Source organism: Cyprinodon tularosa, unplaced genomic scaffold (assembly GCF_016077235.1).
Source record: "Cyprinodon tularosa strain WSP-4 unplaced genomic scaffold, ASM1607723v1 ctg24, whole genome shotgun sequence".
NCBI lineage: Eukaryota > Metazoa > Chordata > Actinopteri > Cyprinodontiformes > Cyprinodontidae > Cyprinodon > Cyprinodon tularosa.
In genome coordinates, this window is record NW_024038896.1 from 415,123 (window position 1) to 433,868 (window position 18,746).

The following is an 18,746-nucleotide window of genomic DNA, read 5'->3' on the forward strand; positions in this document are numbered from 1 at the left end:
TCCATCTCTTTGTGTGATGGACTTCGAAGTTCTGTTTAGTGCAGCCATCTTTAGGTTCATAGTCTGTTCAGTAACTGATGACAGAAATGTTGTTTGTTACCCGTTCTTCTCATTCTGCACCCTTGTTGTTTTTTTAAATTTTGGTTGTTTGAACTCAAACTTTTAGGGTTAGAAAATTTGACATTTTTTTGATGACTTTGAGAGCTTCTAATTTTAGGAAATGTCATATAGTTTAGCAATTGAAGTGATTACCTGTTAGAGCCTTAGTAAAGTTGATTTGGTTAGATCAGTGATCATAATCTTTTTGAAATGTACAGTTTGATTAAAATCTATGTTGTTTTTTTTTTTAGCATGATGCACAATCATCTCAGGGCCTTTGTACCTTTCTTTTCCTCCACCGATTTGTTTTTGCATTGTTACATAGCCAAAAACTTTTGAGGTTTTGACAGATGCTTATGCACATCAGCTATCATGGGTAAACCATATTCATTTGCTACCCCAATGTTAAACTAAAGAGTCAATTAGACACTCTTTATCTTTTCTTACTAAAGGTTTTCCTCCTACTTTTCTGCCATCCTTTCTTTGTAGGTATCAGTATTATCTGCAGGTGAAGAAGGAGGTGCTGGATGGACGCCTGCAGTGTACTGTGGAGCGAGGCATCAGACTAGCTGGGCTAGCAGTACAAGGTAAAACATATGCATGTACAATAAAAAAAAAAAAACTAATGTGAATAAATTCCTAGAGAGAGACAGATAGCGCAAACTCATTGTTGCTCAGGTCATCTTGTCTCCCCCCTGCCTTATATGGCTGCATACCACAGAGAATCCAGTCCACTTGAGTTCCTATGGTATCAATCCTAACACATACACACACAAAAATATGCCCTCTAGGTGCTCTCTGGTTTGTTCCTGGGTGCAGTCTGTGTCTCAGGGGGAATGTAAACAGACTGCTGGCTTATCAGCAGCTCCAAGGTTAGCTTCATAGCATCAGGAAGAGCTTTATCTGTAAGGAGACGAGATCCTCCACTTTGCCTCCTTCTGTCCAACAGACAGCACTTAGTGCTGAGTACAAGCCCTATCTAAAGAATGAGCAGGTCATGGAGATGTTTGTTGGCTGGTGTTTTGATAATGTCTATCTAGTCTTACATAGTGAACACAAATGCACTACCTATTCATAAACAGTTCATTTAATCATAAAGCGTGTTTAGAGCTATATATTATTATAAATTATTGCCATACTTAACCATTTTTTTTCCTAAATGCTTTTTTAAACATACCGGTACGTGAAAATAAGTAATAAAAGAAAAAGAAAGTACAATTCTATCCAATTTTTGTTTTGTGTTTGTTTACTATATATACAGAAAAAAACAACTGCATGCCAGCAGTGCCATCTTGTTAATTGGAAAGGCTTCAATTCCTCAGACCCTTAGTTTGAACAAAATAAGTACATAAAATCTGCATTGTAGATTTAGATTTATCAAGTTTATCGAGATTTTAGAAAAAAAACAACTGTGATGTAATAATAAATAGATACTTTTTAGTAAATGTATGAGTTTGCATACCTATTTTCATAATTTACACTTTATTCTTTCGCTAGCCTGTTTAAAAGAAGGCTCCTCTTAGATTTTATGTGTATTTAAGATCCGTTTAAATGTTTGTTTCAGAACTTGTCAAAAGTAGTCGTCCTTTATAACAACAATCCACTATTTTAGGTCAGGCACTCCTCAAGTAGCCTAAAACAGCTGTGCTGTAGCTTAATTGTATTATATTATGGCTGATTAACTCAACTCAACTCAGAAATTACATCAAAGTTACAACACCCATCTAATCTACACATAGAAAATTAAGGTTTCCTTATTTATATTTAATTGATCTATTTTGTCCAAAGTGCATTCAAGCTATTTTGGTCTGTATTATTCTTAATGCTTATCGATAATTTATAGCTGACTTTGGAGACTTCACCCACTTCCCATCTCAGGACTTCCTCAGAGAGTACGTGCTCTTCCCAGTGGTGAGTTTTCAAACTTTCACTCCTCAAATGATTGCATAGTTTGTTCTTTTCATGCATGCACTGCTTGAAGGCATGCCCTCTTGTGTGTACAGTGATTAATGACCAGCCGAATTAATACCGAAGTGGGTGATGTGGTTAAAATAATTAAAGATTTAATGAATTCATCTTTTAAAACCTGTATGATGGGATTTTAAGAAGCAGGATGCACTTTTCCCATTTCTTTGACTAGTTTTTATTGTATTTATGCTCTTCAACATTGACTCCCACTATTTGTCTTTATTTAAGCTATAGCTTTATCGCTAACTGTTGCTATTTTATTTTTTTTTCTTTGTAGAACTGGCCTAATGGGGATGAAGTTCTAGAGGAGTGGACCAAGAAAGTTGCTGAGGAGCATAAAAGCCACTGGTACCTATTGCTATATCAAAATCTGTCTGAACAATTCTTGCCAGACATTTACATGCAGTTTTTTATACAACTATGATTATTTAAAAATGGATTTACATTTGAAAACCTCTTTTTGACGAATAACCTATTATATAAGGTTCAAAATTTATTAATTTTTTTTAATAAAAGCCCCCTAGTATTGTAATAAATGTTTCTTAGCATGTTAAGCCATGAATAAGCTTCAATTGGCATCAATTGGTGCATGCATGGGATTATTGATCCTTTACAAAACACATTTTTTAGCCTTATGATCTAAGCTGTCTCCCTTAAATTAAAAACTACTAAGGCTAAAGCTTGACCAAAATATTTAATCTGCTAACCACAGTAGCTTTCAAGAGTGGTAGTGGTGGCATTATGCTGTGTGACTTTTTCACTGCAAGCTGTATCAGTGTATTTCAAATGTTGGATGAAATAATGGAGAACTTGCTGCATAAATGAACAGCTACCTTTTAAAAAGTATTTTAACAGGAGCAAAAATCACAATAATCCACCATGTCTCCTTTTGTCAAAAAAAGAAAAAGACAGTACACTAACTATTCTCTTGGTAAAATGTATAATGATGCATCTAATTCTTAAATTGCATTTAAGCTGTTTGATGGCTAATTATTTCACCGCCCCACATTTATGCCAAACATTAGTGCATGTAAATGTCTGACTTAAGTGGTGTAAAATGTGCATAGACGACAGAAATGGTTCTGTTTCATGTTATGTTTTTACTATTTAGTGGAAGGCCGCCAGCTGAAGCTGAACTTTTGTACATCAAAGAGGTTGAAAAACTGGACGGTTTTGGCCAGGAGAGTTTTCCTGCAAAGGTAGCTATGTTATAATTAAATATATGGAGGAAAGAAAATCTTAATTGGAAGAAACATCCGGCTGGGTTTTTATTCTATTTCTTCCTTTTCTTCAGGACAACTACACTAATGATATTTTCATCGGTATGTCTTTTGTTGGGGTGTTCGTCAAACACAGAAACGGCAGATCCATCATGCTCCACAAGTCAGTGGCCCATTTATGTTGTGTCTTTTTTTTAAAACGAATTTCGAAAGAAGTCATGCAGCTCCTATGAATGTGTGAAAGCCAAGTTCACTATTCTCTCTTTTTAAATGTGTTTGCTTCTGTGCAACAGGTGGAAGGACATCGGTACCATAGCACACAACAAATCAGCTATCACAGTGGAGATAACAAGCAGAGACGACACCATCAATTTTCACATGGTGAGTGTTGTGTCTAGAGGCTCCTTTGGTATTCATACAAAAACACTTCCTAGGAGATGGAAGGTTACGTCTGCAGATACCAGCAAAAAAGAAAGATAAGGGGGGTGATTTCCAATAAACGGAACTGCTTTTGGTTGATTGTTGTTAAAATGTTTTGCCCGTTTGTGTTTTCTGTGTGTGTATCTGCAGGAGGATATGGAAATGGCCAAGTACATTGCTCGTCTTTTCACGGCCAGACACAAGTTCTACAAACAAAACAAAATCTGCACAGAGTAAGTCTCAAGGCCGGCCACAGGTCATTATAAAGTGGATACATTTTGAAGGTTATGTAATGGCTCTACTAATTATGCTGGTCAAAGTTTTTGCTACCTTTTAATATAGTGACATAATGTCACCCTGGACTATTTAGATAAAACCCCTCCTTTATTTAAAGGTATAGTGGAGGATCTTCATGAATCAATAAAAAAAAGATCCACCCTCTCCACTTAAAAAAAAAAAATGTACTCACAACCTTATACCCACTCCTGAGAGTGAATGTCTATTAAACGAGTGCAACAGCTTGAACAACCCCATTTCTCCTCATCAACGATTTAGTTCAAAGTTGCTGTTTGCACTCATCATACAAGCTTACTTTCCAAAAGAAGATTTGCAATTTTTCCACTATGTCAGACTCACCACCGGTAAGTGAAAATGGGGAAGAGCACGTAGGACGGCCTTACTTAAACATATCACCAGAATGATTGACAATTAGGAGGATCACTTATTTTGGTGATCCACCTGGATAAAGAACATCCACCACTTTACCTTTAAGTAAAGCTATCCACTGCAGAGTCTCAAATGTGAAAGAAAAATATTTTAAACAGGATATCCAGTGGAATAGCTCCAAGTACTATTGAATATCCATTTAAAATAGATGTAACTGAAGCTAAAAAGCTAAAACCCACCGGTGGGTTTTGAGAGGTTAAAATTTTAGATGTTGTTTATGTTCCAGCTACTTTGGGGTGATCCCTGTTAGCAATATTTTCCTGTCTTGGCAAATGCTAATATGAGGAGTTTTCTAAATTCTTCTTGAACTTGAACTGTATAGTGTGTTATAATCAATTGATTGGATTATCATTTAAGAACAAAGGATCTCATTTGGTTTGGCTCAGTGCAAAGGGTGGATATAGTGAGAGAGCCCCTAGTTTCTAATACTAAGTGCAGTGAAAGATCTGTGGTGCTGTGGGCCCTGAGAAATAAGGCTCAGTGTTTTGAAGTACAGTGAACCCTCGTTTATCGCGGGGAATATGTTCCGAAAAGAACCCGCGATAGGCACAATCCGTGAAGTAGAAACCTTTATTTTTTTACAGTTATTATACAATAAAATACTCCATAAAACATTGAAATCAAGTAACAAAAACTTTTTACAGGACCAAGCATTTCTTTAACAAATAAAAGTACTGTATAAACGCTTGTTGTTGTTGTTTTTTTTTTTTTTTTGACAAATGACTACTGTACTGTACTGTAAAATAATATAGTTAGAAATAAATAAATAATAATTTTAAGCATCAATACGAACTGAAGGGTTAATATTGCGGGGATCACCACCGCCCTGCCGTGACAAGGACAAATAGTGACTCACGTGTGCAGTATAGTACAGTATTTCACTGCTGTTCTGACGGAGTGCAGAACGTTTTGTCAACATTATGGTTTTTAGAGAAACTTGAAATTGCAAGAGAATTAGCAAACTTCAATTTGGAAAGTGGTTTTACGTACGTGTACAGTACTGTACATATTAAACCATAACGTTATTGACACACATTTGGGAGAAAGCGCGAAGAGACTGAATGCAGAACACAATGCACGATGCAAATCCGTGAAGCAGCGGAGCCGGGGAAAGTGAACGGCGTTTTAGCGAGGGTTCACTGTACTTGGCAAATTAAAATTAAGATCTGACAGTACTAGTAAACTGTTAATGGATCACCTCCAAAATAAACTAAGTCAACACAGAATTGATGGAAAGTATCTGGTTTTTCTAAGCTTTCACTGTGAAATTATGCTTGAATTTCTTTTAAGACTACATGCTTTTTCGCCTGGGAAACCAATAAAAGAGGCCATGTCTTTATATTGCATTATTAGTCATAAATTAATTATACACAGCTGCCTACAGATATTTGTCTTCTATCTTTTGTTCAGTTTGAGAAAACTCTACCATGTAGAGCTTCTCTATTGTGAATTTTTTTTATGCTATATTTATTATTATAGTAATATTGTGTCACTGTTGTTATATGTTAAGTCCTAATTTTGTTGCCTTTCTCTTAAGACCCACTCACTCTCCTGCACCCATCAGAAGGAGACCCACATGGAACCATCGCTTGTCTCTGGTAAAGTCTGCAACCAATATATGTCATTTATTGCACGTCTCTAGCTGTTCAGAATTGAGGAGAGAATAAAAGAGTTTTTTTTAGAAGGGAATGCACATTCATCCGTGGTTCCCTCCAGCCGTGGTTTCAGTGTCTGTTGGTTTAAAAAGTTATTAAGGGTGTCGCTCCCAGTGAGACAAAGAGGGCAGTAATTTGTGCCTCCTCTTCCCAGCAAACCAAACAATGCCTTGGCTAAAAGTATCATAGAAGATGATATTTCATGGCTTTGAACCAAGCTTTTTATGCTGGAGAAAATTTCTAAATGTATCCCATTCACTTGCTTTTAAATATGACTTATTGTCATCTATTTTGGTTGCTTTTAAACGTATTTCTCTGTTCAGCCACGGCCCCAGTCCTGCAACTTCCAGTCCGTGCATGAGCATTACCAGGACATGCAGAGCTCTCAAGGTAATTGTAAAACACAGACTTCCAAGGACATATTTAGAGCAAGTTTCACTCCCTGCATTTTACCACATAAACCACAGTATGCCTTAAGTTTTTTTTGTTTTTGTTTTTTTGCCTCCCTGACAATAATTCAAACATTTAGAGTTTAGCTAATTGTGTCTTTCCCATCAGGCATTTGACTCATTTCTCCTTTTTGTATTTTAATGGTCTCCCAGCCAATCAGAAGCCCAACTTTTTTGTTGGCGGGAGGGGGGGTGCAGATCAGTGACCTCATGCGTGCTTCACTCTTTCATAGACTCTTTCACACACTCAGACTGCCTTGTAATCCAAACTGCTTTACTCACATTGGGCTAACAATAAAATCGGAGTAGAAAAACATTCAGGGTGTGCGACTGTATGTGGGTGTGGGATTATTCTACAGCGGGGTATTGGTTTGTGTAGACTAAGATGTTCTTTTTTCAATTAACACAAATGTTCACAAAAACTGTTAGAATTACGAGTTTAAACACACTACATATACACTTTCTGACATTAAAACAGGCTAAACTAGTCTTTAGCAGCGTTTCATGTGTAATTCTCCGTATGACTTGGATTAAACTAACTTGGTGTCCTTAAACAAACTTCTCACAATAGCTTGTTAAACCTTTGGGTAATTCTTCCTTGAAAAGACCCTTTACTACATTACAAGTTCCAGTTGTTGTTTTTCAATGTTGGGGGGGGGGTGCCATCAGCAGGCTGCACATTAGGGCAGTGGGTAGCACTGCTACCTTGCGGCAAAAAGGTCTCTGGTTTGATTCCCGGCCTGGGGTCTTTCTGCATCGAATTTGCATGTTCTCCCTGTGCATGCGTGGGTTCTCTCCGGGTACTCCGGCTTCCTCTCACAGTCCAAAAACACGATTGTTAGGTTAACTGACTACTCTAAATTCTCCTTAGTCGTTTGTGCGTGAATGGTTGTTTGTCCTGTTTGTCTCTGTGGTGCTCTGCAATGGTAACCTGTTCAGGGTGTAGACAGCTGGAGATGGGTACCAGCACCCCTCGTGAACCCGCTTGGGATAGGCGTGAGAGAAAATGAATGGAGTTGATAGGGGATGCCATCAGGCTTAAAAGTTTCTCAATTTTTTTCCAAATCTAGAATTATTATGGCCAAACTTGTACTGTAGATTTGGCCAATCTTGTCAACCACTCTGGTTAACCAAAAAGATTATATTTTGGTTGTAAGTGTTTTTAACAGCCCATTATGATTTACATTTTCCCACCAAAAAAGGTGACAAGTTCATGCCACACTAAAGATTGGAACACTTTCAGTTTCTGAATATTTTTTTTTTTCACCCACATCTTTGTATCTTTTCTGTGACACCATAACTCTAGTTATCCTAGTTAACCAAAATAACATTTCTAATCCCTACATAATTTTTATTCAAAAGCATGATGAGTTTTTTTTTTTTTTTTTCAAAAGTTTCTGATGATTATCTTTTTCCTTCCTTGCAGACAGCATCTTCCATGAAGACTCTTACTACAAGTCGGAGACCAGTCTTGATCTTACTTTTAGAAATGGGACCGTTCCCAATGGAAGCATGTACAGCAGCCCGAGTTTGAGCTCCCTCAATCGTTCTCAGACCTTCATCCCGCCTTCGCCCATGTCGTCCAACCTCAGCATCCCAGGCAGTGAGCTTATGCGTCCCGACTACATCCCAAGTCACCGCCACAGCGCCATCATCGCTCCGTCGTACAGGCCCACACCTGAATACGAAGTGGTCATGCGGCAAAAGCGCAGGATGGTCCCTGCTCACCATGACCTCCACAGCCAGTCACTGCGCAGTCTGAACATCAGCAACTCCTGTGCGTATCGCAAACCAGAGGCTCTGGTGTACAGCCAGCCAGAAATGAGGGAAAGGGGCCCCTATCATGGCCCGGGCCCCAACCCTGGACCTTACACCCCACAGGTAGAGCCACTGTTCTGACTTTTGACTTAATATTCTGGTTTAAATGAGCCTAATTTTTTTTATCTCCTCTTTAACTGTCCTTATTCCAGATCAGCTACAGTAAGCCAGTTTCTCACGGGCACCATTTGGGAGGGCCAGCCAGTTGCCAGGGCCCCTGCCACTCCCCCTGCACTAATGGTGTTGGAGACAGCAGTGGAGATGTTGGAAGCTCCATCTCCCACACTGTTAGCACACCAGAGCTTGCAAACACCAAACAACAAGGAGCCAACATGGGGAATTATACAACTACTGCTAATATGTTAAGAAACCACATCTCCCGCCCTCCACCACCTTATCCTTCCAGCTCTTTCCGGCCAGCGACCAGCACGCCGGACCTCGCCAGCCACCGGCATCGCTGCATTGGGGGCAGCAGCCCAGAACTGGTCACCCGTATGGTGCAGCTGTCAGTGAAGACTTTCCAGCCAGACAGCTCAGCTGTTGTTCATCAGTCCCTGCAGGAGGTTAGTGAACCTCTAACCACAGGTGCTAAGCACCGGTCTGCCCTGGACAAGAGGCACAGCATGGAGTTCATCAGCAGTATGAGGGGAGGTGGCATTGAAGGCTTGGCGATGAAAGCTGTGAACACTGCTCTTCATCGGAGGAATACTCTCAGAGAGCAAGTGATGCCATCCCAGCCTCAGCCGCAGCCTCAGCCGCAACCCCCACCACCCCCCCAGCAGCCAAAGGAGCTTCCTATACAGAAACCAATCCAGAATGCTGCTGAGGCTGCAGTAGCACCACCTGCACCAGTAGCTTACCAGCATCAAAAGACTATTTCCAATGCTACCATGCTTATACATAGCAGTGAGAGTGAAGAAGAGGAGGAGGAAGAGGAGAGGCCTGAGCTGGATGTTCAAATCCCAGGACTCAATGAGAACATTAGCATCAGCGCTCAGCTCCAGGCGGCTCTGGCTAAACTGCCTAACAAACCCCCTCCAGAATACCGGGGCCCACCTCGGAATCCTGCCAGCGCTCCCATCCGTGCTCCCAGTCACAGAGCCGCTCATCACCACAACCATGATCAGGCACCACACTTCGATCAAGGACCTACGGACCACGGTGTTGGCGGGCCTGTGGCTGGAGGTGGGGCAGGTGGTGGAGGGACACTGACCAGGGGGGATCAGGGTGCAGTGAACGGGGCGGTATTAGGTCCATCCATTTCAGAACCAGACCTGACCAGCGTAAAGGAGAGGGTGAGGAAGGAGCCGGTGAAAGAGAGACCTGTGTCTGAGATGTTCTCTTTGGAGGACAGTATCGTGGAGAGGGAGATTGCTCAAAGGGTAAGAACCTTTTCAACTTCCAATCACAAAGATGCTTTGTTTTTTTTTATCAGGTTTTATATAAGAGAAAAAAAACCCTGCAAAGTTGAATATCGTAGCATAGAAGGAGAATTATTCATGTTTTTTAAGTAATTCCATTTACTGAATTCTAGAAAAAAAGGCTTTGCACATTATTAAGTGTCACATAGGTCAAGCTCATTCCGAATGGAGTCTTGCTACTCATCCTTAGTTCATGCTAAGAATATACTTTGATCTAACCCATTCCATTGTTGTCTGACTATATGAGCAGGATTTATGTCATGCTTAAAGATTAACCTTTGCTGTGGCAATAAGACTAACAGTTTCAAACAGGTTTTCCTCAGATATGAAGCTCCATCCATCCAATAAACTTGTATCAGTGTTAAAGGCCATGCTAAACCAGAGTTATGGGTCTCTGCAGCTCTTCTACGATTCTCTTGATTCTGCTCTTCTGCCCATCTTGTTAGGTTAGGTAGTTATTGCAGGTCTTTAATCTTATTCCAATATTGATTAATGTTAAGTAGTACTTCAAAGATTGCCAAAGCTATGGGTATTGCTGTTTCTTTTGGAAAAGGAATAAAATCTGATCGAGCTTCCTAGTCGTGTTTCAGATAACCATCAGTTATTTTCAGTATTTATATGTTCATTTAGGCTGTACAAAAATCCAAACCACATATTCCCTGACCCAGAGAAGTGAGTTTGTTTAAACGTTAACATTTTTGCACTTTAAAGTTTTAGACAACTATTTAAATACACCAAGGTTTATAAACAGTAAACATAAACATTGAAAGTAGGGCTGCAGCTACCATTATATTAATCAACTATCAATTAGTACAAAGATTAACAGGGTTATTGGATAAAATGTTGACCTACTCTGCAGATATTCAATTTTACTTGAGTGTTATTTTATGAATAAAGGAACATGTGAAAAGTAAATGTCACTAAAATTATATAAGTGATTTCTTGAAAAAATTATGAAAGAAAAATCAATATTGTATTTCTTTTAAGTCGATATCGTAGGATGTCTTTACCGTAAACTTTATCATTTGAATCAAAGGATGCGTTTGAAGTTAAAGAAATATCCTGCAACATCAACATCTCAAAGGCTCAGCCTTTCTGGTTGAATTAACACCAGTATAGTGAAAATAGTCACACACACAAATAAAAAGCCAGTGTAACTTGTATATTGCAATAAGGATTTTAAGATAAATTTTATCATGAAAAACATAATGTTATCAAAATAAAATTAACCCCAGTACTCAAGTACCAGGTTATGCTATCTTTGTTCAGTTTTGGAGACAAAGGTTTTTTGGCGTTATTACTGCTCTGATTGGACTGGCCTTTCAGCAAGCGCCATGCTTTAGCATCTGTATACTTCCCCCTATATAATATTCAATTATTTAAATAGTTGCTGTTTGTTTTTATTGATAGGAATTATTTTTGCAAGGTTATTATGATGACATTTTTATGCTTAATTGCTTATTACTCTACAGGTTCACTGGCTTCCTCCCACAGTCCAACAAAAGATTAGTTTTTAGTTAATTGCCTTTATTGCTATCAAGGTATTGATAGTGTTTGATTAAGAATTGCAATTAAAACGTATTTCTTATAATTAAGTGCCTTGTTACTCCCAAGGAAAGAGGCTAATTATGTTTTTTTTTCTACCTTAATTATACTTTTTGGGGGTGAATTAGTAGTGTCTGTTAGTCTTGTTGTGAACAGTACATTTTGTACCTCTGTACTGATCCTATGGCAGTGCAGTTAGAACTATTATCTGTTGTTTACTTGCTGTTTCAAAGCTTCTGATTGGCAGTAATCTGGGTTTCAATCCTTAATAAGGCAGCGCCGGCCTTTGGATCCCCACAGGCAACCAAAGGCCCCCACAAATCCCTCAGATTATCCATCCAGTTGGGCGTTGTTGTGAGGCGAACACAGAACCTGAGTGTGGCTATAGATTTAATGTCCTGCTCTGTACAATTGAATTAGATGAAGGTTTTGACGTTTTCGCTTAGGGAGTTTACTCATGTCTAAAGCTGCTCACCCTTATATCTACCTGATGGCTTATCTGATATGCTGAGGCAATCACCTCCTGACCCTAAAAACCCCAAGCCGTTGTTTTGGCTGTCCCATAGAGGATAAAGGAGGCGGGGCTGTCTTGGTGGTTTAATAGCATCGCAGATTAGGGCCAAGTAATCCCTGGTGTAAGGAGGGACTCTGGTATGTTGTTCAGAATTTGGTGACAAGAAATAAAGAGTCTGTTTGACACAAGTGGATGAGTTGTTTCTAAGAAGGATAGCTGCAGAGGTAAGAAAAAGCTAGAAGAGACATTTCAAAGTGTGAAGGTAAAGGTAGACATGGCCGGTGTAGCAAGAATTGATCCAAGCACCTGGTTCTGCTTGTGCGCATGCGCCTACACAGGCCGTTCGCATTTGCTGCCAGTCACCATGACACCTGGATTTTCCTCTCTCTTGAAGACGCTGGAAAGACAGAAGATGTCGGTGGACTCCATGAGGAGGCCGCTGATGATGGCGGCGCTCAACGGCCTTTACGTGGCGAGAATGCCCGTCGCTAAGAATCAAGGGGAGGAAGCTGCCAAGTCGACATCAGACGAAAGGGTAAAATCTCCACTTTCCTGCAACCTTTTTGGTACTTACTTCTGAATCTTAAAGCTGTAGAATGACATCCTTTATGGTGGTTTTAGTTGAACAGGATATTCTCTTTAACCCTGCTATTTCAAGAAATGCAAGATGTTTGTTTCTTTTTTGACTGGCATCATACTCAGTCTGCCAAATATGCAGCTCTTTACATTTAGTTTTTCCTTTCTTGTCGTGAAGTTTGCGCTGTTTTTGATTTGAACTGTTAAACCCAGTTTTTGTCCCTGGCCGTCGCCCTAAAGGGGTCTGTGAGACGCCTGGCCCCAGTGCAGCTTAACATCTCTGGCCGACTGCTATGTAAAGAATGTGACCTGGGAGATGGTGTGTGAGAAAGAAGAATTAACCAAGACATGACCATCCTAATAGACACATGCTGCTCTGGTTGGTGATGAACGCTCCAGACTTGGGCGTTCCTTTAAGTCATGGTTATGATGTCTACGTTTAATTCAGAAACACCCTGGACGTCTTGTTATAGCTATTATGTGAAAAAGTAATACCTAACCTCTGACATCTCATTTTTTAGTGTGAAACTTTAGAGCTGAAGCTGGAGGAGGACCGGGTCTTCACAGAGTACGAGCAGGTGCCCAAGAAGAGGGCCGACTGCCTTCTCACCACAGCGACTTTGCCTGAAAACGCAGAGAGAAATCGCTTCCGCGACGTCGTCCCGTATGAGGAGAATCGGGTGGAGCTGGTACCCAACAAAGAGAACAACACAGGCTACATTAATGCCTCACATATCAAGGTGCGTTGAAAACACTGAGGGTAAATAGGAAAAACTGGTTCAACTAAAAACACAGCATCTGTCTCAATGTGATGCAATTCTAGTCGGCCCACCTGATGGAAATCATTTTGACATTCTGCACAAAATTCTAAAAGAACGAAGGCATTGTTCACAATTCAGCAGAAAGTTTCATGTTTTATGCCTTTCACCTTTTTAAAGTAAAAAATATATATTAAACAGCTTTAACAGACATTATATGCTTACTTATATATTTTTTGAGGATCAGGTTTCAGGAACACATAACTGCTAATGTGAAATTAAGGTCGTTAAAATCTTTTTTAAACACATGGTCTCAACACAGAACACATTCACCTAAGACAGATTTCCTGATCCTTTTTTCCATGTTCTATTTTCTTTATTATCTTAATTATTTTTAATACATTTGTATTTATTTTATATTTAAAATATCATGTTATTATCTAACTTGAAATTACTTTAATTATGTTTCCTTATTTAATTGAATTTTATTATTATTGTTGATCTTATTTTGTGTTTTATATATCATGTATTAGTATAATATTCTGGAAATAATTGGATTTTTTCATTGTGTTTATCCTGTTAATTATCTTTATTTGACTTTTCAATCCTATTTTATTATTGGTCATATATTTTAATCATTTTATCGCCTTAGCTAACAGTGCCGTGACAGAAATCAGAGCTTTTATTACTCTATGTGATGTTTTATACCTCCTGCTTGTGCTCATTTCATAAAACCTAAATCCAAACCAGGAAGGAACTTATTAAACTGTTGTCATCTCTCATCAGTTAGGTATTCTTTTAAAGTTTGTTCTTGACCCCAAGTTCTTGGAATTACTGACAAATGTTGTCAAAACTTCTTTTAGTAACTAGAGCTGCCTTTATTTTATTCATGCTAAATTAAAAACAGTGTGTGTACATCAAACTGAATGGAGTTGCTCTGTAATCCTCTCACTTCTCTGCTAGTAACAAATGTCTCCCTCGGTGTTAAAGTACTTGTTTATTCTTGAAGATCCAGCTAAGATGTGTCTATTGTGTAATGGCACTACATTTTTATAAGATATCAGCCTTTCGTTGTCACTTTGTGCCATTTTATCATCATTAAAATAGTTCAGAACATCAAGATAAAGAAAAAGGACCTTGGGTTTATATCATTTTTCTATACTGCTCTCTAGTGGTGGCTGTCAGTATTTTCTAATTGATCTGCTTGTTAAAGGTTAGATTTTTTCTTCTAATCTAAACTTAGTCTGACCCAAAGAAGTATGTTTTTTTAAAGAAAATAATTTTTTTTTAGATGTTCTAATGCTCACTAATCAGTTGTGTGTTTCGGCTCCCAGGTAATGATTAGAGGTGAGGAGTGGCACTACATTGCCACCCAGGGTCCTCTGGCCAACACCTGTGGAGACTTCTGGCAGATGATCTGGGAACAGGGCGTCAATGTCATCGCCATGGTTACTGCAGAGGAGGTAAAGCCGCATGAAAGTGTATTTTTTAATGTTTGTTTTGCATTTGCATCATTGCACCCACAGTCTTCAATGTTCTCTATTGGGATTTCAAGTGGGAGGCTGCTCCTTCCCAAATGTAGGACCAACAGACTCAGGAACTCCTTTGTCCCTCATGCCATCAGGCTCTATAACTCCTCTCTGGGGGGGAGTAGGAAATAGAGTTAAGAGAACAGAAGTGAAGGAGTTGTAGATACTCGCTTTGGTTTTTATAATCTGGACACTCTTTTTTCTCAACCATTCAAGTGCAATACACTACATAACTGTTAATTTAAGTCATTGTTTTTGCTATAGCCCTCTGTATTTATTTGTCTATCCTCATCCCCCAATACATCTTCCTACACCTTATTTAATTGATTTTATTTTTCTATTGTATATACTGTGTCTAAATATCCTCTATTTTCTTGTATGTGCAATTTTTCCTGCTACTGGAAATACAATTTCCCGAAGGGAGTAATCCCAAGGGATTAATAAAGTCAAGTCTAAGTCTAAGTCTAAGTCTAAGTGATAGACCGACAAAAAATAACAATAATGTATGAATATAAAGAGAAGGAAAGTCAGGGTAAACATATTTCTTAGTTCAAAAATTTAAAATTGTTTTATATTTATTTATATTTGTAACTAGGAATCTTTATGGATGAAGTTTTTTCTTTTTTTTGAGCTGCTGGAACTTCTATGTTTTTCCTTATTTGGATCGATTGCTGGTCTCAATGGATGTAGAGCAGCTGTGATTATAAGTTCTTAACTTCACAAAGATTTGCAGCTAGATTAAATCTCGACTTTGACTGGACCAATGTAACAAATAACTGCTGTTTGATCTAAACTAATAAAGCTCATGTAAAGTTATTGCCCTGCTATAAGGTGGACTTCCTGCCCAGTAAAGTCCTTTGCCATCCCAGGCTTGTCTCCTTGCAGGATTGTCCTTTATACAGATCCAGCCATCGTCCCATCACCTCAGACCAGCAACTCTGTCCCTGCCACTTTTTATATTGCAGCCGCTACCAGGTTTTATAGCTAGGATGCTTTGTGAAATGTGTTCATTTATTTTTCAATTAGGTAAAAAACATATATCATGGTCAGAATCTTGTCAGATTCTCCCATCTCAGCGGTCGATCCCTGCCACATGCACAGCATCCTTTACAGATCTGATTTGAAAAATTGTTTAGCTCTGAATTCCTTTAACAACTTCTTCTCCGTTCCTTCCCTTTATGTTCTGTCCAGGAGGGTGGCAGGTCCAAGAGTCACCGCTACTGGCCCAAACTGGGCTCAAAGCACAACTCAGCCACTTACGGCAAGTTCAAGGTAACCACCAAGTTTCGCACCGAGTACAACTGCTACGCCACCACAGGACTGAAAGTCAAACACCTGCTGTCGGGCCAAGAGAGGACAGTTTGGCACCTGCAGTACACTGACTGGCCTGAGCAAGGGTGTCCTGAATATGTTCCTGGGTTTCTCTGTGAGTGGACCTGACTCATGAACAATACTTTTACTGATGTCTAGAGAATCAGCCCACCACTAGAAATTCTTTCTTCTTTCTTTTATTTTCAGCCTATTTAGAACAGATTCAGTCTGTGAGGAGGCACACCAACTCTATGCTGGATACCTCAAAGAGCCTTAACCCACCAGTTGTGGTGCATTGCAGCGCTGGCGTGGGTCGAACCGGCGTGGTGATTCTCGCTGAGCTCATGATCAGCTGCCTGGAGCATAATGAGGTGTGTTTATAATAACAGGGACTAATGTTCTCAGATAAGTGGAAATAAGCATTCATCTAGTTTTTAGAGGAACTTGTACGAATCTCCATGGAAACACAAGATGTAAAATACATCAGGAGAATTTATGGGAATTTTATGTTGCATTTTAACATGATTTTTTTTTCTTTTTTCGTTTTAGCCAGTGGAAGTTCCTACCATGCTGTCAGAGCTGAGGCAGCAGAGGATGCTGATGGTGCAGACCATCTCCCAGTATAAATTCGTCTACCAGGTGCTCATCCAGTTTCTCAAAAACTCCCGCCTCATCTGAGTCTGTTCAGTCTTACAGGAGATGTACCCTGATTACGAGAACGGTACTCGCTTTCCTCTTTGTGTACATAAGTGGGATTGAAAAGTAAATTCTCTCAAAAAATGTAAAAGAATTTAACTGCTCCTTCGTATCATATTCAGATTTAACTCTTTGTTTCGGCCGCATCTTTAATCTGTTTTCTTTTTGTTTTAAGCATATATGTAAATGCATTATTTCCGTGCAAGTCAGGTCAAAAAGCAGCTCATCGCTGCGAGTGTGAATGTGGGAGATTTCTCACCTCCTATGTGTTTGTAAAAATTATTTTAAAAAGCCAGTGTTAGAAGTTATAATATGCTGCATAAACAGTAAATGGCAGCAGTATTATTAGTTTAAACTACATTTTCACTCTTGTTTGCCAAATTGAGTATAAATGTTCTTGTGTTTTTTTGTTTTTTTTTTAACGTAATATTGACAAATATTTACTACCACATTGTAACAAATGTTTTTATTTATTTCTAATAAGACTGTGGTCACCTTCTCTTCGCCATTGGCTGGCACGCTCTTCTTTTGAAATCGTCTTAATCTTTTTTTTCTACTTTTTTATTAGAAAATTTCCTGAGATTTCATACATTTTAATGTAAAGATTTGCCAGTTAAAAGATTTTGTTCTAAGCCTATAAGAAATCTGCACTGCAAAAAACTGAAATCTAAATAAGTAATTTTTTCTTAAAATAATTGAATTTTTTCTTGAATTAAGGAGGTATTTGAGACACTTTGCCAATAGAATAAGATAATTTAGATATAAAATTTGAAAAAAACAAACAATTGCATTGTTTTATATCAAGTGCATATCTTCAAATTATCTTATTTTAGGAGTAGAGATACTCATTCCATTGGCAAATCATCTTATTTATCTACTCAAATTAAGGGTAAATACAATTAATATGAGAATTTTTGCTTATTTCTAGGTTGTTTTTGCAGTGTGGTACATTTCAGAAATAATATGTAAATTTTTAACACATTTCAAAACTTTATAGTGATTACAAATGGAAGATAAAGGATGGTTTTTACTTTATTTGTGCCTTAAAAAATGGAATGTGTGGATTTCTTCAATACCAGATTTATAAATTGATATTTAAGAAGTTGTATTAAAATAAACAAAAAAAATCTTGATCTTTTGTTTTATTAAGATAAGTGTGAGGCACAAACTATTTTGCCAAGAGTGAAAAGGAATAAAAAGTGTTGCCCATAAAACCCTTTAATAAACCTTTAATCCATATTTTTCTTCTTTTCTGAACTGAAGCTGTACTAAGTCAACCATGTCAGCCATTACATTTTACATAAATATTTTATATAGTTTTCTTTTTATCGACTTGGTAACCTTAATATACCGAAACATAAACTATGCATGCATTTTAACATTTCTGTGTATATGTTTTACGTTACGTTCTCAGATTTGTATAAGCTTTAAACACTTTTGACATTCAAGGGTTTTTGTTGCACTCCTTTCCTATTCAACAGTATTTACCACACGGCATTCCACAGTTTGTTTTCTATTTAAATTTGTCCCACCTTCCATTTTTTCATTTGTTTTTAAAAAAACATACAAAATATACTTCAGATATATGTACATAGGTTTTGTATATGCATTTTGAGTGCATTCAGTTGTGTTTCCTCTCCCCAAACATGTATGAAACTGTTGTACTTGCCTATTATGCAATAAAATCCTTATTTTCTTTAAGTCTGAGGCCTTCCCTGTATTTTGTGTGTTTTAGAGATTGTCTGACTTGATTTAAAACCTTACTGTGGTTAAAGATGGTCATTTTATTTTAATGTACATATTCCAAAAAAGAATAACAAACAATCCACTGGACTTTATTTCCAAGTTTGAAGGTGTTTCACTTCCCATCCAGGAAGCTTTTTCAATTCAAAATGTAATTTAATGTAAATACATATTTATTGTTTAAATGTTTGAAATTTTTCATCTTTTCTGTTCTACAGGAAAATTGGAACTTAAATCGAAACTGTTTTCACACAAACAATCAATATGTATAACCAAGTCATACTTACTGATTGCAGCA

The 18,746-nt window shown here is 38.1% G+C and overlaps 1 protein-coding gene across 1 annotated transcript in view; it reads left to right on the top strand.

Moving 5' to 3' along the window:
- Nucleotides 1-16,772, top strand: part of LOC119785083 (tyrosine-protein phosphatase non-receptor type 14-like) — a 50,062-nt gene extending 33,290 nt beyond the window's left edge. The window contains exons 4-20 of the mRNA XM_038287483.1: nucleotides 589-686; nucleotides 1,943-2,010; nucleotides 2,345-2,415; nucleotides 3,179-3,266; nucleotides 3,362-3,450; nucleotides 3,581-3,668; nucleotides 3,858-3,940; nucleotides 5,971-6,031; nucleotides 6,412-6,478; nucleotides 7,964-8,418; nucleotides 8,508-9,737; nucleotides 12,230-12,370; nucleotides 12,933-13,151; nucleotides 14,504-14,632; nucleotides 15,890-16,124; nucleotides 16,217-16,380; nucleotides 16,559-16,772. Coding sequence (XP_038143411.1) covers nucleotides 589-686; nucleotides 1,943-2,010; nucleotides 2,345-2,415; nucleotides 3,179-3,266; nucleotides 3,362-3,450; nucleotides 3,581-3,668; nucleotides 3,858-3,940; nucleotides 5,971-6,031; nucleotides 6,412-6,478; nucleotides 7,964-8,418; nucleotides 8,508-9,737; nucleotides 12,230-12,370; nucleotides 12,933-13,151; nucleotides 14,504-14,632; nucleotides 15,890-16,124; nucleotides 16,217-16,380; nucleotides 16,559-16,687 — 3,415 coding nt within the window. The 3' untranslated portion in view covers nucleotides 16,688-16,772. The remainder of the gene's footprint in view (nucleotides 1-588; nucleotides 687-1,942; nucleotides 2,011-2,344; nucleotides 2,416-3,178; nucleotides 3,267-3,361; nucleotides 3,451-3,580; nucleotides 3,669-3,857; nucleotides 3,941-5,970; nucleotides 6,032-6,411; nucleotides 6,479-7,963; nucleotides 8,419-8,507; nucleotides 9,738-12,229; nucleotides 12,371-12,932; nucleotides 13,152-14,503; nucleotides 14,633-15,889; nucleotides 16,125-16,216; nucleotides 16,381-16,558) is intronic.
- The last annotated feature ends 1,974 nt before the right edge of the window (nucleotides 16,773-18,746 follow it).